At 38.5% G+C, this 26,681-nt stretch overlaps 1 protein-coding gene across 7 annotated transcripts in view; it reads left to right on the forward strand.

Annotated features, from left to right (window-relative positions):
- The window catches only part of ZNF143 (zinc finger protein 143), a 36,021-nt gene extending 10,373 nt beyond the window's left edge, over window positions 1-25,648 (forward strand). For 4 of the 7 annotated variants that reach the window (XM_041415057.1, XM_041415058.1, XM_041415056.1 and 1 more), the window contains 14 exons: window positions 50-142; window positions 578-661; window positions 887-967; window positions 1,888-2,084; window positions 6,312-6,386; window positions 10,430-10,549; window positions 11,517-11,592; window positions 13,476-13,601; window positions 16,471-16,650; window positions 17,751-17,978; window positions 19,230-19,378; window positions 20,713-20,874; window positions 21,659-21,805; window positions 23,697-25,648. In XM_041415057.1, coding sequence (XP_041270991.1) covers window positions 50-142; window positions 578-661; window positions 887-967; window positions 1,888-2,084; window positions 6,312-6,386; window positions 10,430-10,549; window positions 11,517-11,592; window positions 13,476-13,601; window positions 16,471-16,650; window positions 17,751-17,978; window positions 19,230-19,378; window positions 20,713-20,874; window positions 21,659-21,805; window positions 23,697-23,780 — 1,802 coding nt within the window. In that variant the 3' untranslated portion in view covers window positions 23,781-25,648. The remainder of the gene's footprint in view (window positions 1-49; window positions 143-577; window positions 662-886; window positions 968-1,887; window positions 2,085-6,311; window positions 6,387-10,429; window positions 10,550-11,516; window positions 11,593-13,475; window positions 13,602-16,470; window positions 16,651-17,750; window positions 17,979-19,229; window positions 19,379-20,712; window positions 20,875-21,658; window positions 21,806-23,696) is intronic. The other 3 variants (XM_041415060.1, XM_041415061.1, XM_041415062.1) reach the window with 2 other exon arrangements.
- The last annotated feature ends 1,033 nt before the right edge of the window (window positions 25,649-26,681 follow it).

Here is a 26,681-nt window from a genome sequence, read left to right on the forward strand (position 1 = left end):
TAGGGTTCCATGCTGGTTATAGTGAAGGTGAACTTTTTTCCCTGCCTAGATGGTGACAACTTGGAAAACATGGAAGGTGTAAGTTTGCAAGCAGTTACCCTGGCTGATGGCTCCACTGCTTACATACAGCACAATTCTAAAGGTAATTACTGATGGCTACTGAAGTGGTATTTCCCTCTCTTTGCATTGTAAAGGCTGGCAAAATCTGTACAATGTTTCTGAGGTTCCAATTCCAGTGGGAAATTATGGTAATACGATAAAATAAATATTTTGGTTTTGCTACTAATAAGATGCAAAAATGAAATTCAGAACATAAGTCAGACAAAAGCAAAGAGATCTTTATGGTTCAAACCCAGATATCAACATTCTGCCTAACAGATAGGACAGCAGACCTTTTCTGTTTTTTTAATCCCAGAATTTTAAAAGCTCTGTACAGTCACACTGTGCCTTCTATTTACCAAACATTAATTTCTTGTTGATATTTTATTTATATGTTAATCTAGAAAGTATCAACTGTGTATTAAAACTGTGATGTGTTACACAATTAGATTTCTTAAAAATATTCTGTATATTTCAGATGGTAAATTAATGGATGGCCAAGTGATTCAATTAGAAGATGGTTCTGCTGCTTATGTTCAACATGTACCTATGCCTAAAAGCAGTGAGTGCAATAATACAAGAAATATGTTCTAAAATAATGTATTACTGATAAATATTGCTATTAAGTAATTAACAGTCATGATAATAGCTTGATTTCTTATTTCAATGGATGTAATAATGAAGAGATCTCAGGTATTTTGTAATCCTGGGTATTTAGTGTTTAATCTTTCCATCTGAGGGCTCTTTGAAGTCTTGCTGAAGTGCTGTAATTGTTCCTCCTGAGCAGGGGAGAGCCTGCGGCTGGAAGATGGACAGGCGGTTCAGCTGGAAGATGGAACTACAGCATTTATTCATCACACCTCCAAAGGTAACTGTTCTGGCAAGTGGGATTTGTCACCTCAGTGTCCAGCAGAACCTCAGCAGTATTTAACAGGATTCTCTCTAAAAACTATCACCTTAATGGATTCCCAGTGTGAATTACTTGTAGCTTTAACTTCGACATCCCAAAATTGTTGAAATGAGACTTTACTTGGGCCTCATATAATGTAATCAATGTCATAAATGTAATCAAACCCAGTGTATTTCACTGTTTATTTAGCCCAGGATCACATTAAAGTGAGTTTATACCTTTAGACAGTAGGGCAGAAAATGTGACAGCTGACAGTCAAGGATGCAAATGTAGTTATTGCAGATGATAACTTCTGTTTCTGCAGAAGATTACACTAGTCTTGGAAATAGTACCACTTCTCTAGAAAAAATGATCAAGTATATATTTTAAGACTCTTAAACCAGTGTGACAATTACATTTTACAACCAACAATAGTAAGAGGAAAGAATGTAATACAGAAATTTTTTTTGTTAAAAGTCGTTTTATATTTTGTGTTTCTTTTGCATATTTGCATGATTCTCTTCTTAAAATGTGAGATCTGTGAATTCTGAAATGTGAAGTAATGATATCCGTAGAGCTCTTATATTATTTTCATTTTATCATAAGTGGATTTGAAATGGAAAGCATATTTGTATTCCTGATTTCCTTTGTAAGGAAAGCTTGATCAATATAATTTTTTTGTACTTTTTTAAGTGTAGAAATAAAACTATAGGAGGTGTTGTCTTGAAAACAAATTGCTGTGTTATTCACAGTATATCTCATATCCTAGTGGTTATATTTCCCATGTGTTTCGTATGTGTCTGTGACTTCAGGAGACACTTTGTGGAGAGCAGTAGTTTCTCATGTAACACACTGCTGCTCCTTTCAGAATCCTGACACTGTGCAATATCATTCCTCAGACAGTTATGACCAGAGTGCCCTGCAAGCTGTGCAGCTGGAGGATGGAACCACTGCCTACATCCACCACACGGTGCAGATGCCACAGTCAGACACCATTTTGGCCATCCAGGCTGATGGCACAGTGGCAGGACTGCACACAGGAGATGCTGCCATCGACCCTGACACCATCAGTGCTCTGGAGCAATATGCAGCCAAGGTACTCTGCAAGGCATTTTCTCTAGCCATCATGTTATATAAAAAATGCACAAGATATCTGGCAGCACAAGCCAATTGTCATTTAAGAAAGGAAATTGTAACTGGGAGAGTCTCAAACTCCTAGAAGAGAATTGCCATGACAGTGCTTCACTGTCATGAGCAGCTCTGGTGCACAGTTGTTCCATAAAAAGGAGAGAAGATTGAACACTGAACTGGAGTAGGATTTAGAAAACCATTTAGACAGCCAAATGATAATCTTCTCTATCCTATAGCATTGCAAAGGAGTCTTTTGGAAGGGCACTGTTTGCAAAGAAAGACCAAGGTGGATTATTCTTGTTCAGCACTATTGCTGGATTAATTTTTTTTCCTGAATGGGAAGAGTATGGCCTGGTGTACTGAGTAAGGGCAACACATGGTATGAAGTGTAGAAAAGACAATCAGACAGTTCAGAAAAAATATTTTTGTACCATATTTTCAATAGTAAAAATGTAGTAGGATGCACAGAATTCATGTTCACTTTACTGGGCTTCTGTAAAGCATGATGTAAGTATGGTAATGGGTGAAGCAACTTCCATGACTCTGTAGTTAAGCAGTGTCCCAGTTGCTGGATAATTGCCATCAGTGCTTGTATTGCTCTGGAAAAAGAGCAGAATATATTTTACAATCTGTCCTCTTAATGTCACCAAGAGTTGTCAAAATTTGGGAGGCCAGTTAGGATAATTAAATCGCTTATTCACTATTCTTTTTATTATGCTTCTGTCTGTTAGAATTGAGAGATCCTAAGGCAGGCAGTCAAATTGTGTTGTGATGCTGTGCTTTAAACATTTCATAAAATAAAAGGTAATTCAATGTTAGTTGAGCTGTAATCACAAGCTTTTATACATTCTACAGGTACTATTTCATTTAGATTAAATCAATCACAACTTTGCCCTTCTTAACCAACAGCTATATCAATCATAATTTCTGTTTTAAGAAAGTAAAGAAGAAACAGAAGAAATGCAAATAAATTTGCATTTTCATTGTATTTAACTCAATATGGGTTTTTTAATTCTGTAATGTGAATTTGTTTTCTGTAGTGCACTTGTGTGTTTGTTTAGGAAAAATTGTTTTCTTCAAGCTTTCATCTCAGAACCTTATTCTGAATGGTACTGCTGCAACTTTAGGGGACAGTCAGTAGAAGTGAGTTTCCAAGCACTACAACTGGTTTATGGGGGTTTTTTGGTACAAAACCAAATATTAGCTCAATGGTCAGAACCCTGGGTCTCTCCTAAAAGAAGAAATGTGGTTTTGTGATTCTTCTCCATATCCATGCACATTTCATAGTGAGGCAAGATACACTTTTCATAGCTGGTGTTTCCAGCTAAGACACCTTGAGCAAGGTACAGGAATAAATTAAATACACATGGTAAGTATATGATAGGATTTTCTAAAATTTTAAGTAGATCAAAGAAGAGTAGTGACTTGTCATTGGCTGCACCCATTTCAGAACTGGGAAACATCCAGGTGAAATTCACATGTGATGGGTTCAAGAAGAATGAAGATCCTTTTTCAAACAGCTCAAAGTTAAGCACTGCTTGTAGGATATTGTGGACACTAATTTGTCCTTGGATTCAAGGAGTAATTAGATAAATTCATGGAAGAAAAATGTGTCCAAGGCTATTAGGTAGAAACATGTGACTTCTGGTTCAGGAAGTTCATAAACCACAAATTGCTTGGAGGTTGGCAGAATATTATGGGGAATGCATCACTACATGCTTGGCCTGTTTGTTTAGTGCTCTCCAGCATCTGCTGCTGGCTGCTGGTGGAAGTGAAATGCTGCAGTAGTATGGCCTTTAGTTTGACTCAATGTAAATGTTCTTGTGTTTTTATTTGAAGGCAGACTAAATCTTTCTTTAGCATAAAGGAGAGCATTTTAGGAGGAGCTCAAAGATTTGCCCTGGAATCCTTCCAGAATTCTTACAATACTGCAAAAGAGAAGTTTAAAGTTGGGTGTCTTTTTTTCTTTGGTTCTTTTAAGGCTTTTTTTTTTCAACACTTAAAGGGCAAGAAGAGAGAGTGGTGGTTCTTTTTTGTTTCCCTGTCCTATGCAACAGGCAGAAACAAAGATCAGTGGGGTGCCCGGGATCAGTGTAGAATATAAGAGGGTTCATACAAAGAGGTCTGTGGTTGTGTTCGAGGGTCCCAGGATGAGGGAAGAGATGAGAATCTTGACTCCATGTTTCAGAAGGCTGATTTATTACATTATGATATTATATTAAAATGCTATACTAAAACTATACTAAAAAGAATAGAGAGAAAGGATCCATCAGAAAGCTGGAAAGGAAAAGGAAGGAATGATAACAAAAGCTTGTGACTGAGTCCGACGCAGCTAGATCTTTGATTGGTTATTAAGTAGAAACAACTCCCTTGGACTAATCAAAGATGCACCTGTTGGTAAACAATGTCTAGACCACATTCCACAGCCATCAGATAGTTATTGTTTACATTTCTTTTCTGAGGCTTCTCAGCTAGGAGAAAAATCCTAGCAAAGGATTTTCATAAAAATATCATAGTGATGGAGGTCCAAGCAGGCTCCCCAGAAGCTCAGTGGAGTGGTGGAACATGTACATTTTTCCTTGTCCCTCACTTCTCCTTCAGGCAGGAAAGTATCACTTTCCACAACATGCAAAGCACATGCAGACTTCACTTGAGTCCTGTAATTTTGGGCTGAGTCAATGCCACCATCCTCCCAAAGCAAGCAAGGAGAAAAGGTCATTGCTCTCAGTGAATAGGTGATGAAATGGTGAAGAGGTTACAGCACATACTTTCCTTCCATAAGCTGCTTTCCTGTGCCATCTCAGCTGCTGGCAAAGTACAGGAGCTGGCATTTGTGCATGCCTCAACACATGCACACACGTTCTGTTGGCATCATTTGTTTCCAGTAGTTGATCAAGTTCTAATTTCATGTCAGCAGTTCTCTCTACCAACAACAGGAAGTTCAGGATGAAGTAATTCAAGCCTTCTTTCTAGGCAGGTTCTCCCCTCTTCCTTTAAAAGTTCTGAGGGAGAAGGTCCCAAAATAGCTATTGTTGCCTTCTGAAAAAAACACCCATAAATTACCTGCTTTCTGACACTCTTTTCAGTCTTTTTGTAATGTAGATTTGCCTCTGCTTGGGCACTTTCCTCATTACTGTTTTAGCTCAAAGTTCCCAAAAGTAAATTGTCTAATTTAGAGAGGGAAAGTGTGACAGCCTCTTGTAGGATGAGTTCCTGCCAGTCTCCAAGCAAACTGCTGGGGGCTGGTGCTCTGGGCAAGGAGCTTCACGCAACCCCCAGCGATCTCAGGGGCCTGCTGTGGCTCTTGGGAGGGAGGGTTCCTGCCAAACTGCTTTAGAGAAGAATAAAATCACTTAGACTAGGCTTAGGTGCATCAATCTCAGCCTGGAATATAATGGAGGAAGAGAGTATTGTGAATGCCTGTGCTTAATACAGAGACAATTTAGGAATGGGAAGCTATGCAAAGTATACTTTAATTTTTTATATAGTGACCAATAACATGCTGTTCTTTGAGCTGCTGCTTGTCAAAGAGCTTGGGGTGGTTTTTTTAAACTGGGTAATTACATTTTTATTTAAATAAAAAATTCACATTAACATCTAACAGTCTTTCAAATATTTTTATGAGCTCCTTGGAAACAGCAATACTCTTTCTCCTCCTGGAGACTGTCTTTAAAAACAAACCTATGTAGCAATACCAAAGTCCTCACTTAGTTGTAATTGGACTTGTTCAAATGGTGATGTAACACATTGTCTTAGGTATTTTGATTCAAAAAGCAGTTGTGCTGTTTGAAACAAGTACATTCTACTTAACAAGGAGTGAGAGAGATATCTTTATTATAAAAGAAGTAAATGTTTGGATTTTTTGGTTTTTTGTCAGAACTCAGTATTGTTAATTTTATTGATTTATTGTAATACTTTTGTCAGTCTATGAATTTAACATCCTTAGTTCCTGCAGCCTTTCCTAGCATATTATAAACCAACTTTGCTGTGCTCACTTGGCCTGCTCTGTAATGCAAGTGCTGCAAGTGGTGATTTTTGTGTAAGTTCAGTTATTATGGGATAACCATGTTCCCAGAGGGAGCTAGAGAGCTATGAAATAACAAACCCAGGAACTGTCTGTAACCCTCTGTTTCTCAGATGAATAAAAGTAACTGATGTGAATGTTTTTTCACATTTCAACTTTGTTTTTCAGGTGTCCATTGATGGAAATGACAGTGTTAGTAGCACAGGAATTATAGGCGAAAATGAACAAGATAAAAAAATGCAGGTATGTGCTTAATATAAAATAATTAAATATATTTATTTCTTTTGTCTTTTCTGCCCAGCAAGGTGCATGATAGGGAGCTCTGTAGCCATGAACTATGGTTTGCTTCTACCCTTCAGAAGTTGTAGATTTCAAACTATACAGATTATTTTATCTTACTCTGTACAAGATCCAGTCAAAAGAGTTGTAAAAGATCTTCTAATACTTACTGTTGTCTAGGGGGTTTTCCTGTTAAAAGGTAATGAAAAATTATGTTGGATTTCTAAGATTTTTCAAGCCGAGCTGAGTATTTCTTCAGTATGAGTGTAAGTATTTCAGAAGTTCTTTCCAGAGAAGGAGCTGACTTTTGATAGTATTTAAAGCAGAAAAATGCTGTCTCAGTTATTAAATTTCTTCTAGGAGAGACCATTCCAGGCATAGGTCTGGAACTGTTCTCTCTTTAATGACTTATTTTGATTCCACCTGCCCTGTTAGGGTCCCTGACCTTTACAGCAGGTTTTATAAGGAATCAAGAGTGTTGCTCCTAGAGAACTTCCTTAAAGGACAGAAAAATACTTCAATTTCTTCTTCTGGATTATTGTTTGTACACAGAAATGTAATGTTAAGTGTTAAAAGATTAACGTAAAAGTTCAAAGGATAATGGAAAATACAGGTGCAACTTTCTAAGTCTCAAGCTTTTTTCCCAAGAATCCATAATATTATGTAAGGAGAATGGTATTTGGCATTATAATGTATTTTATTAAAGGAAAAGACAAAGAAAATGTATTCTGGGCTTCAAATGTACAACTAAAGTAATACTAAAACCTCTATATCCCCACATGTTCAGGTGGAAAATCAAAAATAGATAAGTCATTGCATTGAGAATGGGGCTTCTCTGGGCAAACCTTTTCTCCTTTTTGCTTAATTTAAGAAATAATAAAGTAGACAAGGGTGAAAAATGTCTTCTTCCAAGTTCAAAATACATCATCTGTGAAAGGAATAACTAGAGCTCACCTCTCACAGTTAGCTCCAATTTTCTATTTTTAATCTTTTGCAAGTTAGATCCCACAATATTTAAAGCTGCAGACACTTCACTTTTGCCTGTGTGGCATGACTGTGGAAGGAGAGAATAACTAATACTTGCATTATTTACTGTATTGGACCACGTTCCAGAAAAGGAAATGAAGAAATTCAGAGGGTTTGCACTTGTAGGCTGGAATAGGGATACAACTCCAATGAAAGGCAAAATTCAAGGAAGACTAAGTGAAAATCTTTGTTGGTTTTACCCGAAGTAAGAGCCTATTAAGCAAAATTACTTGTAATCAGTATCCTCCTAAATATTGATTTTGGCTTCAGTCCCAAAGCAAACTGAATGTGGACGTGGTTTTATCTTATATATGGCAACATATGTTCAATATGGAAATGTGCCAATCTGTGGAGTACTGCATGTTCCAAACAAAACAAGATCTAATATTTCAAAAAGGTAGTGAGGCTTAGTCTCAAATTCTGACCCTTATAAGGTGACTACAATTGGCCTTCAATTGAAGAGGCCAACGGGTATCAGTTATGTATGAAAATAGAAAACATTCTTATATCTTGATTTGAGTAGATACCTACTTGTAACTCATTCTCTATTCATATGTATTAATATATAAAATAGCCTCATATTTAGATGTAGAATTAAATAGGTGTATATTTATAAACTTTTTAAGTCCACAGGGAACAGAACAGATGTCACACTGCTAAGCAGCCACTCAGACTTGCATGTGGTTAGTAAGGTGTTTCAGCAAAGAAAAAAAGCCTAAAACCCTCTTTGTGATTTCTACATGGGAAAACAAAAGACTCTGTGTGCCCAAATGGATATCTCACTATTTCCTTTCAAACCTGTCATACCCATCTGCTCATAATATACACTTGGGTTATATGATTCTGCTTTTATGTGTGCAGTAGAAAAATCTGATCCAAGATCTTTGTTTTTCTCCTGTGTTACGTCTCTGAGATCAGGGTGCAATTGTGATCTCTTAAAAATAGGGGGTTTAAATTCTATTTATTTATTCATTCTGTTTAAAGGTATTTGAAGTACACAGTTCCTCTCAGTAAGTTCCACATTATTGGAAAGGTGCTTCCTCCCCAGTTTTTGTACCCATCTTAATATTGGTAGGATTATGGCTGGTTCTTTCCTTGCAGGTATCAGCACATTACAGAATTGTTTTCATTTTCTTTTCACCTTTGGCACACTTGAGCTTTATGGCAGAACTTAGCAAGTATATTTTTATATTAATATTTTTATATGCTGGAACAACAAAGAAATAGTAGCAGGTTTACTGACAGAAAAAAAAAATTAGTGCTTTAATGCAGGTGCTCAACCTAGTGTTTTTTTCATGATCCTTAATGTATTGAAGGGATTTCTGTGATTCATGCTGTCACAGGTTAAACAATAGTATCAGTAATGGTTTCTTGATCCAGGAGGACCTTTTTCTCTGTGGTTTTCTCTTGTCAGAGGAGATTTTCTGAAGTGATGGAGCTGAACATTTCAGCTGATTAAAAATTTTGTATTGAACTTGGCTTCTTTAGTCTTACAAAAACTCTGAAGGTAACAGTTATTCCATCCTCTCTGAAGAACCTGTAGGAAAGATGTTAGCAGTGAAATTTGTGATGTCTCTGAGGGAGGAAATAAAGGTGTGTGCTGTTGCAGGGAGCTGTGGTGGGAGGGCTCAGATGGCTGAAGGGCTGTGGTGAGGGATCCAGGCTCTTCAAAAGGGCCAGCTGGGGAAGGAGAGCAGGGGAGCTGCCCTTCCAGAGGGAACAGCAGGACTGCACAGGGCTTTGGGATGGGAGAGGGCTCAGGCCAGTGTGGGTGCTGAGGTGGTGACTGTGCCACAAGGTCATGGTCAGGAAGAGGATGAAGCCTTCTCCAGACAAGTGGAGCAAGCCTTGTGTTCACAGGACCACATCCTTGTGGGGAATTTTAACATCCTCAGTATCTGCAGAAGGGCATTGCAGCAGGGCACATGAGGAGCAGTCTGGAGTTCAGGGATGGCAAGGGGCAATCTGAGCAGGGTACTGAGCAAAGGGAGCCACTCTGCAGAGCCTCAGTTGCCAAAAGAATTAGTTGGGAATGTGAACATTGGGAGCACACTTCAGGAGTCTCCATCCTTAGAGATACTCAGAACCCATTTGGATATGGCTGTGAGCAGCCTGCTGCAGCTGACACTGTTTTCTGCTGAGAGTATTGTCTCCTCATCCATCCTGTGAAATGTTCTTTGACAGTTTGGAATAGAATTGGATCTGTAACAAAGGGGAGGTGATTTGAAAGGACAGACTGTATAAAACAGTCTTGATTGCTTTGCACAGAGTTGTATGGAAGTGCTGATGTTTGGGCTTCTGCCTCTGTGTTCTTCACGTTTTCTTCATGTTTTGTGCATGTCAGTGTAGGAAGGAGCCTGTGCAAGGGCTTTCAGGTGCCTCCTGAAGCTGTGCTGTTTATTTTCCTGTTGTCATACCTCAAGGGAGAGTAGAACCTAGCTCACAATGCTCCAATTAGCTAGATCAAAATACATGGGTGGCAGACCAAGTACAAAATGCTTTCCTTCATTTTCAAAAAGTGCTCATTCTAAGGACATTGAATTCTTGTTTGGCCTTTCCATGAACTTGTATTTGAAGGTAGTCTGATTTATAACTAATTTCCCTTAGAAGCAGATCTAACACCTCAGATATAATCTAAGATTTGTTTGTCTACTCATTTGGTCATTTTACCACTGTGATTATGAATAACTTGTCTTTATTTGACTAATTATTGCAAGCTTTTAAATTTGCTAGGTACAAGTAAATATCTTTTACAGTTTCCATTATGATTTTCAGTTATTTATTTTTAGTTTATTTATTGAAGGCTCAGAAATACATGGCATAGCAAAGCAAAGGGAAACAAAAGAAACCTGTCAGAATCAGCTCTGGCTTGATAGCAAAATAAAGTGTGTAACTTTTCAACTTCTCTGATCCCTTTTGGTTGTTCTTTTTTTAGTATGTGGTTGGGGTTTTTTTAAGTTTTTTTTTCTCTTTCACCTAAGATTGTCTTGCAAGGACATGGAACAAGAGTGACTGCAAAATCACAGCAGACTGGAGAGAAAGCCTTTCGCTGTGATTATGATGGCTGTGGAAAACTGTACACAACTGCTCACCATCTTAAGGTGATAAGAAGTAAAATGTGCATTGCTGCTTTGTAGATATGATTTTTTTTAAAGATTATGTGATTAAAAGTAATAGAAATTGAGAGTGAGCCAGTTGCAATGGGGCTGTTTTGTCAGATGTTTATTGGCTTGATTTTACAGAAATTGGTGGTGCTCAGCTGAGTTTACTTAGTGTTCTGGGATGATGTTCAGCTGCTGTGTTGCCAGCATGGTGAGGTTGTTCCTACCAGCAGTGTCACAGAAATTCTGGAATTCAGCATTTGCTTTATCAACTTTACATGTATGCATGATCATGCAAAAATTCCAGGTTTTGAAATATTTCACCATCATGGTACAAAGTGAGACTGTTCAAAACTAATATTCAAAGTGAAAAGATGGCACATCTTTTCTTCACAGATGGCAACTTCTTAATTCTCTTCCTTTTTGTAAACTAGGTGAAGGAATTACTGAAATGGTGAAGGGTATAGGGCTGCTCACATTGCAGCTGAGGCTGGCACACTCCCTTGCTGATGAGGCATCCTGCTCACAGTGCTGCTTTGTCTCTGACCACAGGAGTCACTGAGTGGCTGCCTTTGAGTCACTTGTTAAAATGATGTCCTTGCTGTAGAGCTTTCATGCAATATAAGAGCAACGTTAGAAGCATTCAGTCAAAAATCAGATGGAGTGGGCTCTGAGGCATGTTTACCTCCTGTCTTTAATGTAGTGCTTGATGGCAACTCTGCATGCATTTACAGAAGTGTTTTGTGCCAAACTGACTGGCAGGATCAGGTTAGACCTTGGAAAGAGACATCTTTAGGGAAAATGTTGTTACTATATTTTGTTACTTTTTCATCACTGACATAAACAGACACTTCAGTGTGAATCTTAGTAAGATAAATAAAATATGTTAGCTTTGAGAATGAGCTGTTTCTGTGCTGGAGTAACCATATACAGCATTTCATTAAGTCACTGTATTGGATGTCAACAGGTGCATGAAAGGTCTCACACAGGGGACAGACCATACCAGTGTGAACATCCTGGATGTGGCAAAGCCTTTGCAACAGGTAATCTTGTGCAGACTAGCTCCTCCTGCTTGTTAGTGTTTGTCTGTGAATAAAGTAAGTTTTAATAATGCCTTTTTTAACTGCTGAGTTGGTTGGGACAACTGGAAAAAAAGTCACATTTTCAGCTAGTGCAGCAATAGAAAGGACAGAAGATTTAACTCTTACTGAAGGGGGATGGAGGTGAAGCACTCAACACTTCCCTCACTCTTCATCTGTCATCTACAGTCAAACTAAATGTTACAAACAGGCCTTTCTTAACATTAAACTAACAGCAAAAGTTAAATGAGGTGATAATAGAAAGCTGAACCTGTCGGCTAGGGGCAGATTCCTGATCTCCTGGTCTAAATTTGAAAGGAACTTTGGCAGAAGATGCTGGTTTAAGTGTTCTTTATTGAATTTACATCAGAGTGATATCTGTCATGAAGTGAACTCTCCATTTGTACAGATTACTCTGCTCGTAAATGATGCTCTCCCTGAGATCGAATTTGATTGTGCAAAATGCAATTATGAGGAATGAAACATGGAAGAAAGTGGAAGAAAATAAAACTTGTTTCAAATTTTATTCTTTTACTTGGAATGTAAATTAGTATCATGCTCTGGTTTTTCTATAAGGTATTTTTGAAATAACTTAATCTGATCTAATAAATTTGCTGCAATTGCTTTGAATAGAAACAACCAAAATAAACACTGATGCAAAAAGTCAAAAGAGAAACAACCACACTTTTAAGGGGCTGCACCCAAGTTCAATTGCTTAGTGTTTGTAAAGGGATTTCAAAACTATGTAATTAAATACTCTCTTCCTTTGCAACACACTGATGTATGGCTAAAAACAGCTGTCTGTTTATAAATACTGTATTTTTGGTCAGAGCCATAGTACTATTGTAGTTCAACAATCCTTGCCTTGGACAAAGTTCACTTTAAGTACTGAGTAGTCTTTGGTTTAAATGTTAAGAACTCTCCTGGGCTGGGTCATGAAATTGAGTTTATTTCAGATATAAATGTGAATTAATGCTCAGCTTGGTTAACATGCTTCATGCTTTTAAAAACATCAAGAACAGGAATTTCAGCTGTTTTGGGGAGAACTAACTGTTCTCCCTGAAATAAATTAAAGCAGATTTTTCTTACAGACTTAAAGCAGTCATTTTCTTACAGACTTTATTTTGTACAAATTTATACATCACTTGTGGATACAAGAGAAATTCAGGTTCATTTTCTAAAATGGCTGTTTCAGGCTTCTTTAGTCATTATCCTTTCAGGGAAGTGCTGAAACGAAATTTTTGGTTAAATGCTCATTGCAAAATAATTTATAGAGGGCCTGATCCATAGTTCACTTCAGACTGGTAAAGTTTTTGATGATGGTGAGTTCCTAAAAGTAATCTTAAAGAGAATGAGTGTCTATGACTGCTCTTAGTTAACACCAATATCTTGTATATGTATCACACATACAACCATATCTTAGTTGTATATGTGATTTTACTGCTGACTTTGTTAGTGGTTATTGCTTTTCCTGTGAGCAAATAATTAAATGTCATTTTGATGACATTTAGTAGTGGGAAGAGGTAAAAACTAGATGGAATGCACAGCATATGGCTTCTTCAGAAGGCAGAATAAATATTTGTCCACGTAATTGCAGTTTATCCTTCTGAAGGGAAGGATAAGAATTATGGAAATAAATCAAATAATAAAAAAAAATCAAATAATTTCTAAACTGTTATCTAGAGTTCTGGTGCTCTGTAGGGTAGAATGAAGAGCTTGCAAAGAATGAAAGAGTAAATTTGCCTCATGAACACTGCTGAGTGGAACAGCAAGCCCAGGTGTTGCTGGTGACGGGTGCTGGTACCCTGTGTTGTGCTGATGCCTGCTCCCCTGCTCTGTGCTCCCAGGGTACGGGTTGAAAAGCCACGTGCGCACACACACTGGGGAGAAGCCCTATCGCTGCACCGAGGAGAACTGCACCAAATCCTTCAAGACTTCTGGAGACCTGCAGAAGCACATTCGGACCCACACAGGTACTGGCAGCACACGCTGTTGTTAATTCACCTCGGTGGATTTTTAGTTTTTTTCTCTTTGCTCATTCTGTGACTTTATACTGACAAAATCAGCCTGTGTGTATTCTCTTTCTGAAGCCCAGTGAGTTCAGCCTCATTTCAGCATGGTAAGCATTAAATCCAGCATGCTTTTCTTGGAAAAGGTGCTAAAGCATTCACACTGCTATTGCAAATGCACTAACTTTTAGCAGTGCCTCACTTACATTGTCACTGAGTCACTCGTTGCCTTTACAGCTTCATCTGCAGCTGTAACAGAAAAGGAACTTTTCCTCAGTAATATGTCTTGCCTTTTAGAAATGGCTTCAGTGTTCCTCAGTTTTGGTGCTTTAATATAACTCACATGCTAGCTTTATGAAGGTTGATATTCTGAGCTTGTTATCCTCATTTCCCATCTCTTCATCCAGCAGAAAAACCAAAATGTCATAGAAAACCAACAGCTTCTAAAACTAAACAAAAAATAAAACCTTACATTTTGTCTAAAAACATTAAATTGAAAGCCAAACCACAAATTCTAGACAGCACACTACATTCTGGAAAACTCTGTGTATGCACACACATGTAAACAAGATTGCACAATGACTCCTTTGTGCCTGTGATCTTCAAGAAAAACAACCCCTAAATGTAGGAAGGACAATCTTGCTGACCTGTTCCATTAAATATATTTATGTCTCTGCTAGAACACTGATGAGCTTTTCCACTCAACTGTCTGAATCTTTGTGAGTCAAGAAGAAACAATAAGAAGTAGGGGTTTGGATTTTTTTTCAAATTAAAAATATCATATGGAGGGTGGGGTGTAAATATAGGCAATAAAAATTGGGAAAACTCAGGATTACATTAAGATATTCCTGCCTTTCTTGGACTTCCATACACAAATAAGATTCTGTTTGGATTAGTGCTATCTTGATTTTTAAACATCATTTTTGTGAACACATATCAGCTCTAGAAGAGGATGCACTGCATCAAGTACATACTATGAACTGAAAGGTTTCTGTAGCACAGACAGCTTTATTAGCTGTGAACTGTTTTCTTTCTTTTTTTATGGCCACAGAAGGTGTGTAGTAATTTAATCTCCGTTTAGCAGTTGAGACAAAAGACTTGAGCCAGCCTTATGTAACCTACCCACCTGAACAATTTGAGTAATAGAATCATAATCTCCCAGCAGACCAGGGGCCAGAGGTGTCTCATTTCAGATTTATGAGTTTCCAGGAAGATAAAGAATGAGAGGAAGAGGGCAGCACCAGCTTTGTGCAGGTGGATGGAGCAGCGTGCGCTCATGCCTTGTGCAAGCTGCAGCAGGCAGGTCTGGGCTCTGCCACTCCCTCCCACGGCTCAGAAACCTTTCCCTTCTTTAGAAGGTACATCAGGGTCAGCACTTTCTTCACTTTCTGCCTGTTTTAACCAGAAGTTTTAACCCCCTCTTGGAGTAGAGTCAAGTCTTGCTTTCAGTGCCATCAACTGCTTGCCTTGGCTTTCTCCATGGTCTCCCCAGACACGCAGCTCTGGCATCAGGAAAGCTGCTGTGGATGGTGCTTGTGCTGCAGTGGGGTAGAGCCTCAAGCCTTTACATCTCTAGACTTGGAATTCGCTGTCACCTGGAAACAGGTCGCTTTGCTAGGAAGCACATTAGAATTTGAAAAGGCCCCTCCAGGGACCGGTGTGGTGACATTCCTGCGGGCATTGTTTCAGAGCGATGTGTCCCGGTTTCTGGAGCAGGGTCTGTTGCTGGGTGGGGCTGGCTCTGCAGCCCTGCTGCTTTGGGATGTGTTTGGGGTCCTGGCTGAAGCTAGGATTAGGGGAGCCATGGTAACACAACACTGAGGTGTACGGGGAATACACACTGCCTTGGCAGGAAGATGGAAATCCTTCCCAAAACAGCTGCCCGAAGGAGTGAATAGTAGTTTCCTCTGCCAAGGAGCGAACTGCTTTGGAGTTTCGTGGTATTACTGTCTATCAGGACTTGTTCTTTTATTTTTAATAATCTACAATTGTATCTGTAGTAGTGTTCTGCTCTTTGGTAAGCAGCACAGTGTGTGTGGAATGTACTTGGCTCTGGAAGTGGGAAATTACCCCAGGACATCCTGTCAGTGGCTGGAATGTGTCCAAATTTAACCCCCCCTTGCTCTTCTTCTCTGTGTGCTTTGGTAGATCTGAAAGGTCAGGGTTGTTGGAGTGTTATTGGTTGGTCTTGTCTGCTATTCACAGTGAAATGCTTTGGTGCAGTGATGTGTGTTACTGTGCTTAAACTTATGTTAGACAAAAAGACTTACTCTAAAAGAACCTGTATTTGTGATTTGCTTTGGTCTGGGGGTTTGAAACTTGAGTTTCATGGCTGCTTCTCTTTAGAAAGTTTGTTCTTTTTTAAGGTTAAGTGCTTTCAATAACAAGTTTTACTAATCCGTGTTTATCCTGGTTATATGTTAAACCATGGAGGTATTTTTTTTCATTTGAAGAATTAACAATTGACAAATGTCAGTGGTATGATACACTTGGTTTGGATCATATATGTATGAATTAGGGAGGTTGTTAAATAGTTGCTAGATTATGGATAGTGTGCGAGCTAATTCAAGCAACTGAGTCTGTTCTATACATGTTAAAGTATTAATCTAAATGCTTCATAAGTTAGCTTACAGACTGTATGATTTTCCTGAATATTTTTCATTTTGGCTAAACTAGAATACTTGACAATGACGTGTTCATGGTATTTCTGACTGAGGATCTCACTGATAAAATTAGGTAGCTTTAGGTTCCTAAATTCATGTCTAAGTGTATTTTAGGATTTTCATTCTTTTGTAACCTTTCCGTGTGCACCTTTTCTTGTCTTCTTTTTCAGGTGAAAGGCCTTTTAAGTGTCCCTTTGAAGGATGTGGCAGGTCATTCACAACATCTAACATTAGAAAGGTTCACATCAGGACACACACAGGCGAAAGGCCTTATTACTGTACAGAGCCAGGATGTGGGAGAGCTTTTGCCAGTGCAACTAATTATAAGAATCATGTGAGAATACACACAGGTATATGAGTGATTTATTGCATTTTGAAGTGGAATCTGCTGGCGGGAGGCTGTGTCGTTCTCTTTGTGAGCAATGTTTTGGTGTGTTGTAATTGGGTATAGTCATGTTTCTATGACTGGGCTTGGTAATTCTGTTTGGGCCTCCTCTCCCCTCAGCTGAGGATGTTTAAGCAGTTAGATTTCCTACCTTGCTGTCAAGGCAGAATAATTTTGGTTTGGCTACAAAGTTTTTTTAAACTGGGCATTGGGCTGAATCCTTAATATGATTCTCGGCTTGCCTCCCTTGTGAGCTATTTCTTAAATAAATACCAGTAAAGGACAAGTATGAGCTTAACTTTGGCTCACTGTTATGAGTCACCCTTTCATCACAGCTGTATTTTCCTTGCTGCTGGAACTGTAGTCAAAACTTCCTTTTTTATAGACTAGATGTGAAAATACTTATCTAGTGAGCAGAATACTTATTTAGTGAGCAGAAATAATAAGCACAAACTTGAAGATTCTAAAATGTAAAAGCCAGTCATAGCCATATCAGCTTGGCAGCATTATGTATGTTATAGAAACACAGACAAGCTTCATGGTGTAACGTTTGATATCTAGTTTATATTTTCAGTTTACGATGGAATTTGGACACTTGTTCCATTGATTTTTAAATGAAAGGTTTTTTTATATGAAACCATAATTGTTTATACACATGCTTCCTATGGATTTCCTCAGAGCTTTCAATACTCAAAAGTGATACTAGTCAATCAATGTATCTGATCATTGAGGAAAACTGTGGGGCTTCCAGTAATAAAATAACAGAATTCTAAGTACAATGACAAACTGAAATTGCAGTTTTCAGCCTGTATCATTCTGCCTTTATCAGAAGGATGTTTTAGATGGAATGATGGGGAGAAAAATGGGCCAAATTTACTGGCAGTCATTTTTCAAGAGACAGTAAGATGCTGCATTGATAAACTTGTGAGATTGAGCTTTTCTGCTGCCTTTGAAATTCAGGAATGGTTGGCAATGAAGGTTTGTCCCTAAATATCATTTGCTGTGATATTTTTTCCTGTGCATCCTGAACAAAGTTCTCTTTCTACCTTTTGTTGTGCCGTGCAGGGGAGAAGCCCTATGTGTGTACAGTTCCTGGCTGTGACAAACGTTTCACAGAGTATTCCAGTTTATACAAACATCATGTTGTACATACTCATTCCAAACCCTACAACTGCAATCACTGCGGGAAGACCTACAAGCAGATCTCTACCCTTGCTATGCACAAACGGACAGCGCACAACGACACTGAGCCCATTGAGGAAGAACAAGAGGCTTTCTTTGAGCCCCCTCCAGGTTAGAATTGCAGCCTTTGAGTCTCTAGTTGTTAAAAAACAAACAAACAAAAGTGGTTGGTATTTTGCTGGGGGATTTTGATAGCCAAGGAAATGAAAACATAGATAAAAAGTACTTAAAGATTTCTTAATTAGATATCTTAATTTCTCTGTAAGACTTTTTAGAGTGATAGGCAACTTGTAAACAGAAATTGCATGGTAATTGGCCAGATAATAAACTCATTTATAGCAGTCATGGGGTTAAGAGAGAAATTTGAGTTGCAGTCTCAGTAAACCTGCTAAAAATATGAATGTGGGGAAGGGACCAGTGAGACTCTAAGCTGATTACAATTTACCGGACTTTTGTTACAGATTTTTCAAAGACTGTGTATATATGTAACACCATGGCTGGTGACAATCTTTTGTGTGGGAGTAAAGGCTGTGCCTTGAGAAAAAAAATCTGTTTTTGCAGTACGGTGATACAGGCTGGTTTGCTGTGGTTTAGAGCAGTTTTGTAAACTGTCCTAGAGGCAGAGATGAAAAGGAGCTGCTGTGCTGCAGTACTCTGCAGAGTTTGCTGCTCGTGGTATCATGAGTATTGAATCCTATGAGTGTAAAGGATCAGACTGAAGGAAATACTGTGATAGGACAAACAACTTGTCAAATTGTGATTTTTGGATGTGCCTGAAGATCGGAAATATCTGCACAAACTGTTTTGGTTAGCAAAGTTGTTTTGCTACATGTTTGTGGGAAACTGCACTGAATGCCTCAAGCAGACTTACTATAGCTTAATTCCTTCTTTTAAAGAAATGATAACATTTATTTGCTGAGGTTAAACATTTATCAAGATAATGAATTTACTTAAATCTTCACACAAAGGCATGTCACTATGTTCTTCTGTATGTTTGTTAATTAATAACTTAAAAAAAAATCCAGCTGTGTTTGCATGGAGTCCCTTGAATGCAGAGGTTAACATTTAATAAATTAGAAATGTTTATCACATGCTAATATTTGCTTACAAACTAAATGTATATGTAGTATTTATGTGTCTTTAAACTCATTGCTAGAAGATTATACCCCGTGTTCCCAAAATAAGACTTTCTTACTTGCTTCTGGTATCTTTCCTCCTTTTATTTTTCTCATCTTTCCACTAAATTTTTCTGTTGGAGTGTTTAAAACCTTCAGGCAAGACTGGGACTTAATCCCTGTCATTTACTCTCCTGGGAGCATTTAGAGTATGAAAAGTATCCTATGCCTTCTTTGTGTCCAATAGGTCAAGGTGAAGATGTGCTCAAAGGCTCCCAGATCACCTACGTGACAGGTGTAGAGGGAGAAGATGTCATTTCTGCACAGGTTGCTACAGTTACTCAGTCAGGATTAGGCCAACAAGTAGCACTAATATCCCAGGATGGAACCCAGCATGTGAGTATCTGCAGTGTCACCTGCTGACAAAACCATGCCAAGAATTGAGGCACGGGTTGGTGGCTGCTCCATGGGCTCTCTGAAATCACACAGGATTCTGGATAAATGTTGGTGGAAAGCAGCTTCTTTGGAGCTGTGTCAGGATATCTTAGGGCTGTGCCTCCTGTGGAATACCTAAGGGAAACCACATATTCTGACACATGAAACTGTATTAATACAAAGTTAGGGGACTGGTATATCCTTGTTAATCTTTGTCACTTTGAAAAGGGCTGTTTAAACAACTGTTGTATATACAGCCTGTTTCTGAGGTTTCCCACAGTTCCCAGATTATGCTGTTAAAACTGATGGGCATCTTCACTGTCTTGACTGCCCACACTCTGGGGGGTTGAGGGGTGGGAAGTCTTTTCAGTCCAGGTGCTTCCTTCACAAGCAGTTTGGTTGGTAGTGTGCAGTTTCTAACATAAACGAAAGGATAAGGAATCCTTTGATACTATTTTCCACTGGAACATTCCAATGGCTGTCTTTTTTTAAGGTTTTCCATGGATATATATTTTTAAGGATTTCATATGAAATTTCTTTGGAAGGGGATTCCAACACAACTCTGTTGATTCACTGTGGCAGTATATTGTAGGCTTTTGGGGGAAAAATTTCTATATCAGCTGGCAGGGCAACTGAAATACCAGTAACATATGAAAGATATATTCTGAATTCAGACTGAAATAAAATATCCAAGGGGCCTGTTTTATTGCCAGGACATTGGAAATTGCAGCAATACTAAGTAACTGGCATTTTTGCCCTTTTAAATGAAGGCCTGCAGAAGCCTTGACACAGAATTCTTACACATTTAAATTGTCTTTCAGCTTGACTTCAGTTCTGGGATTTATTACTTTGTAAATCAGACATCAAATTATGTATCTGATGCCCTAATGCATTTATACTGGAGACATCAGTAATTTATATCATTAATTTGTTATGAATTGTTTGTTTGTGGCTTAAATTCTAAGCCATCATAGGGCTCTTTTAGTATTTACATCAAGATCAAAGTATGTCAGGTGGTACAACCTTAAATCCCATTGACCTCTGTGGAAGACACATGCATAGATAATCTGTTATGCTGTTATTTGGGATGCACTCTGATTAACGTGGAGTTGTAGGCTCTGGGATTAGATATGCCACCCTCGTACTATGAGAGCCATATTGTTTTCTGTGAACAGGTAAGTGTGTCTGGAAGGTCGCGAGCTGTTGGATGCCAGCCGGTGAGGCAGATGGAGTGAGGGCTGTGGCTGGAGCAGCGCTCAGCCCCTGCCTTGCCTCAGGAGCTCTGTGTGTTGCAGGTGAACATATCGCAGGCAGACATGCAGGCCATCGGCAACACCATCACCATGGTGACACAAGATGGCACCACCATCACAGTCCCTGCCCACGACGCCGTCATCTCCTCGGCCGGAACGCACTCGGTGGCCATGGTCACTGCAGAGGGCACCGAGGGACAGCAGGTGAGACTGCCCTGCACAGCTGCCTCGTGTCCCTGAGGAGCCGTGGCACATGGGCCCTGAGCCATCGCGCTCCTGGCACTGATGTAGATTAGCTCAGCAGTTTCCAGCACCTGCCCAGCACATTCCCCTCCTAAGTGCCTGATGTGTTCTACCCAGGGCTGTACATCAGCAGGTGGAATGTTATAAAAACAAGTGGGCACCAAGAAAAAAAATCTGAGGTACCAGTCCAATGATTCATTTAGGTGTCTGTAAAATAACACCTAGAAATGCCAAGCTTTTTCCCCAAAGTCACACAGTAAATGTGTGACAGAACTAAGTATAGAATCCAGTATGAACTGTCATTTCATTGGTTCATATTGTGGGACTGTAATTTATTTGGCAGATGGGAAACATTTGTGTAAGTCTAAATCTGTGGGTTGTTTTTTAATGTACAGATAAAACAGCTAACTTTTTAGTACTAAAAGGATGTTATCTTTAAGTTAACGTTCATTGTACTGTTCTAAAATTGCACTACATGAAAATGAAGATAGTTGTTAATCTCTGTGTAGATAATCACAGGTCTGTAGGTGCATTACTGAATTGCTGCAGTCCTGAGGATATTTGTATTTTAAGAACTAGTAGATAATTTGGAGAACACAATTATGGCGACTTTTCTCTTGCACACAATACAATTATGCTCATGGGTGATCCCAGCCTTAACTGTAACTGTGAAGGCAGTGGTGGTAGGAGGTAAGGAGCAGGAACAGATCTGCCAGGCAGGTGATTGTGTCCCTTTGTCCTGAAGGTTGCAATTGTGGCCCAAGACCTAGCAGCGTTTCACAGTGCCTCCTCAGAAATGGGACACCAGCAGCACGGACACCATCTAGTGACTACAGAAACTAGACCTGTCACATTGTTGGCTACATCCAATGGGACACAAATTGCAGTACAGGTAAGATGGGGATACATGATTTTTTGGAGCGTTTCTTCTAGAGCTAGAAACTACCTAGTCAGATAACAAAATTATTTGAATAAGTTTGGTTTCTCTGAAAAGAAGATAGCCCACAACTGTGTGATCTCGTATTTAAAGTGACATACAGGGTTAGGAAGAGGAATAAACAGCATCTGATTTTCCAAATCTACTTGCAGAACTCTGAAAAAAGAGGAAGGCTGGGGGAGGTCCAAACTTCAGGTCAATCAAGTAGTTAATGGACTCAGGTTTTCAGTGAAAAAGTGCTTTTGTTCATCCTTCAGCTTTACATACAGGATTGACACATATAAAGCCAAACTCTCAAGGATAAATTGCTATGAACTTACAAAATTAGAAAATTTTTTATTTGAACCTCGAAATGCTAATAGCAAAGTAGTGCAAACAGTTATATAGAAATTAATAATCAGAAATCTCTGGAAATAGTGACCTTCTGTTATGTGCCAAACCTGCACAGTACAAACAGTCTCTGTAAATAGTTCCTCACATTGTTCAAACACTGTCAGGAAAAGGTAATTTCTATGTATGAAAGAGCTCTTAAGAGCTCAGATTGAAAGGAGTAGTATTAATATCCTCAAGCAGAAACAAGAGATTGTTATTTTACCCTTTGTTAAATGGAAAGTAGCAAGTCAGATGCTGTTGAAAGTTGAGAAGCTCTGAATTCTGAACTCCTCTCTTTTCAGCTAAGTTGGCACTAATCAAAACTGCCTGTAAGAGAAACCATGTCAGAAGGCAATTTTTGCATGAGAGCAAGAAAAAAAGTAGCTCAAAGGGTCCTTTGAATGAAAGGAAAACAGGCACTCTGCACAAGTCCCTCTTCTGTTACCAGCAATGGAGCAATAACTTAAGTCTCTTTACATTAATTAGACTTAAAACACACAAATAGAAGAGAGAGATTTTTGAATTAAAATACTATTGATTATTCCTGAGGGTTTAATTGGCTTTTCTCTTGTACTTCAATACTAACAAATTAATCCATTTGGTTTCTAAGTACTGGTAAAGCCAGGAGCCTGATAGTTCTATTGACATCCTAACGAGGTGAAAACAGAGGTCTTGATTTGAGTGGATCCAGAATGTAATATGCAATGACTGTAAAAATAACAAGTGATACTTAGAATTGTCCCATTGAACCAAAACAATTGGGTTTTACCTTTCACACTCCTTTATGTATTTCTTCTGAGTCAGTAGGTAATGGCCAGCTTTACAGGCCGAGGTTTTCTTCAGTGTTCCCATGAGCATATTATCAAACTCCATAGATTCCTTCCCAAAATTGTGTCAAGGTGTATTTATTCAGGGTTGGTTATCTTAGTACCAGATAATTTCCTCTCTAAACTAACTGTAGAATCAGTGTCATCACACCAGCTTTTTATGCAGTTGGTATCCTGCAATAAATGTACACTTCTTCTATAAATGAATGTCATGTGGTGTTCCAAAGAACTGACTTTCTGTTAAGAGAGTTAAGAAAAATGAAGATGTTTGTTTGCTTTACCAGTGATAAAATGTAATGCAACAGCCACTGTGACTTCTGTGCCTGGTCTGAACTTTGTAATATCTGCCAAGTAAGATATCACCTACTAGGTGGGTCATGAAGTGTGTTTATCCTGCAGCAGTTCTTTGAAGCACATGTATTTGGTGGTTACATAGGAACGCAGCGTCATCTCCTATCAGCAGTTATCTTAATTGTCATGCTGATTAGATAGCTCCTGGTATATATGATCATCCAGGAGAGGTGTGACAATACTGATCACACTTATTTGGGCTGAGGTGTTGTTTGGTATCTAGATTTTTTTTTGATGCATTTATTATCTAAGTTTAATGTTTTGGATTTCTTTCTGTTTAAATGTGTTTGTTTCAGCTTGGAGAACAACAGTCTCTGGAAGAAGCCATTAGAATAGCCTCCAGAATACAACAGGGGGAAACACCAGGGATTGATGATTAACTTGTAAAACTGCTACCAGAACAATAGAGTGAAAGGTATTTTATTTTCAACCAACAAAGGTCCATGCCAGCAACAGCCCATACAAACTTTGAAGTCCCCCACTCACTGATACTGTGTACACATTTTATGCAAGAGTGAAGAACATTTTCTAAGTTTTGTGTACATAACCCTTGGAATGGACTGACATCATCTACTTCCAACCGTTGCATTCAGGAATATGAAATTAGGATTATATAGTAAACTTCCTTGTTATCCTTTCATCAGATTTCAGACTGGTCTACAAGCAAGTAAAAAATAGAAGTATTGGAGTGAATTTTTAATGTCATGTACAAATAATGAAGGCATTACTGAAGATTTCAGCTGTTTAAATAACCATTTCAGGAACCCTTACAAGTAATAAAGGCAACAAAGCCTTTTAAAATTGCATTCCATTAATGGAAAAGTCTTGGATTTTGAGCCTACTACTGTAAATCTTCGTATTTTGATTTGTTTCATACAGATTTGAATACTCTTTAGATTATCTACCCCATCTCATTCATTGTAAATACAGACTGTTAATGCTGGAAGTGCTAATTATATTATCTTTAAATTGGATTATGTACAAAGAACTGGTTGTTGAATATTAAAGAAAGTAAATCTAATGATTTTGTTTCTTTACATATTTTACTTAAGATGTTACTCTCAGATTATTATGCAATAAAATATAGCAAGATTGTATTGTTTAGATAGGATGATATTGTCATGTGACATACTGTTTTACTTCTTACTGAGACTGAAGTTCAAATTATTTATTTACGGCCTTGTATAAATTTTTTCAAAGTTTATTTATCATAAACTTCATTTTTTGGCATTAATTTTGACCGTGATCCACTATAGTGTATTAAGCAAATACTGGTAATAGTTATCTCAGACATTCTGAAACACTACAAGAGTGGTTTTCACTAGAAGGTGAAGTTACCCATTTTCAAGTGAACTGTTTTCAAATGGTGCATTTGCAGCAAAAGTACAAGTACTAATAGTTTATTTTCGACAGTTCTGAGTGCCTGCTGCTGCCATTCAGTACCTAGGATGTGCTTGATAATCAGTGCTTTTGAAAATCAGGACACAAGTTACTAGAAAAAAGGGATTAATGATGATGTAAGTACAATGCTCCTCTCCAACTATCATTCTGTAAAGGAAAAAATCCATTGTAGATATGTCTAACATATACAGCAAAATGTAACTTTCAATTTTTTTTATATGAAGAAGTGTTTTTACTCTTGTCTTGTTAGCAAGCTGGTTAAGCAAGTTAAAAATTTTTGGCTTCCTGTAAGATTCAGTGCTTATTTTAGATTAGTGTCAAGAGCACTTCTGAAACTGAAGCCTCACCTTTAGCTTTCTCAAGGGAAGGATTGAACATCCTCTGGACAAAATATTTATTAAGGAATCCCAAGTATTATGAGGTGCACATCCTACATAAAAAAATAAAGTCCATAACTAAGTACCTTGAGGTATTTGACCTCAGAAAGGCCAAGTTTCAATAGAATGAGCCAGTTTATTGTGAATTACTGTATCAGTGTGGGTTGCAGCCTTTTATGTTTTCTGCCCAGAAGCAGTGAGAGAATACAGTACTGTGGGATAGATGGGGACACAGCAAAGGCCATTCTCTGCATAAATTACAAAGTGAAACTTGGAAACCTATAGGTTGTCTGTAACTTTTGTATAGGATTGAGGTTGCTTGCTCACTTAGGTGCCAGTTTTTCTGAAATGTTGTAAATCTTGATATCCCATGGAGATAAATGTACTATGCAAGGAGGATTAATTGCCTGTCAACTAGATCAGTTTCTTAGTACTTATCACCTTTTAGAAATTAAAGTTGTATCATTTGATGTGAATGTTCAAGGTTTTTTTTTTTCTTGAATTTCATTGCTAATAGTTTCTGGAAATGGTGGCTGGAACGGTGGCTTTGACTTAGCAAAGAAATAACTTCAGTTCTTACTTCTTCTCATTTCCCAGGACATTTCCTGACCACTGTACAAATGTGAGTATTCTTTCTCTTTCATCCAAGCAAGTTTGCTGCAAGGTGTCATTCACAACAGGCTCAGTCAGGAAAACTGTAGTGTTTTAAAATTTATTTCTGTGACTGTTACCTTACCAGTTACTCTTGCAAAACTCCCAAGTCAAAGGTGGATGCTTCCATGTTTTGCTAGCTCCCTCGACATAAATAAGGTAGATGGCTTAGACTGCTTAGTGCTTAAAGAAAAGCTGAGGTGATTATGTGTGCCTTAGCTGCAAGGCCTGCCTTCACAACAGACCCTGGGGATTTTTCCCTCCTGCTTCCATTCAGCCACCAGTGGAAGGAGCTGTTTTGGCAGCTGATGCTGTGTGTTGGCATTGGAAGGTCCTGCAGTGGAGTTTAGACAAGATCGGGTTAGATAGGTAGGAAAATGGGCAAAAATTATTTCAGGGGAGGAAGCACAGAGTATGACAGGACTGGGTGTTTGGCAGTGGGAATCTCTATCATTTACCCACAGATTCTACCCCTCTTTGGAAAGCTGTCTCCAAGGGAATGCTTTGGCACACAAGAAAGAAGCAGTTTGTAAAAGATGAGCCCTGTAAAGTAAATCAGCTCAGTGTATCACTGCCTCTTGCAGACTGACTCCCACATTTCCTGTCACGATTTTTCTCTTGTATTTCAATTCCGGTCTGTACCAATTCTCCCTAAGAAGGAATAAGCCCAAAGTCTTTCCAGACCTCACAGTCACCTTTTCCCTTTTAAATATTTATCCAAATTTTCCCAATGATGGCCTTTGCTTTACTGTAGTGTAGTGCCCCTTCTGATAGTAAAGGAGGTGATTATTTTGGGTGCTGCAGGTTGTGCCAGACACACTCTGCATAACAAGAGGACGGCTTTTACCCTGA

The sequence above is a fragment of the Onychostruthus taczanowskii genome, unplaced genomic scaffold (assembly GCF_017590055.1).
Source record: "Onychostruthus taczanowskii isolate IOZ18803 unplaced genomic scaffold, ASM1759005v1 scaffold49, whole genome shotgun sequence".
Lineage (NCBI taxonomy): Eukaryota > Metazoa > Chordata > Aves > Passeriformes > Passeridae > Onychostruthus > Onychostruthus taczanowskii.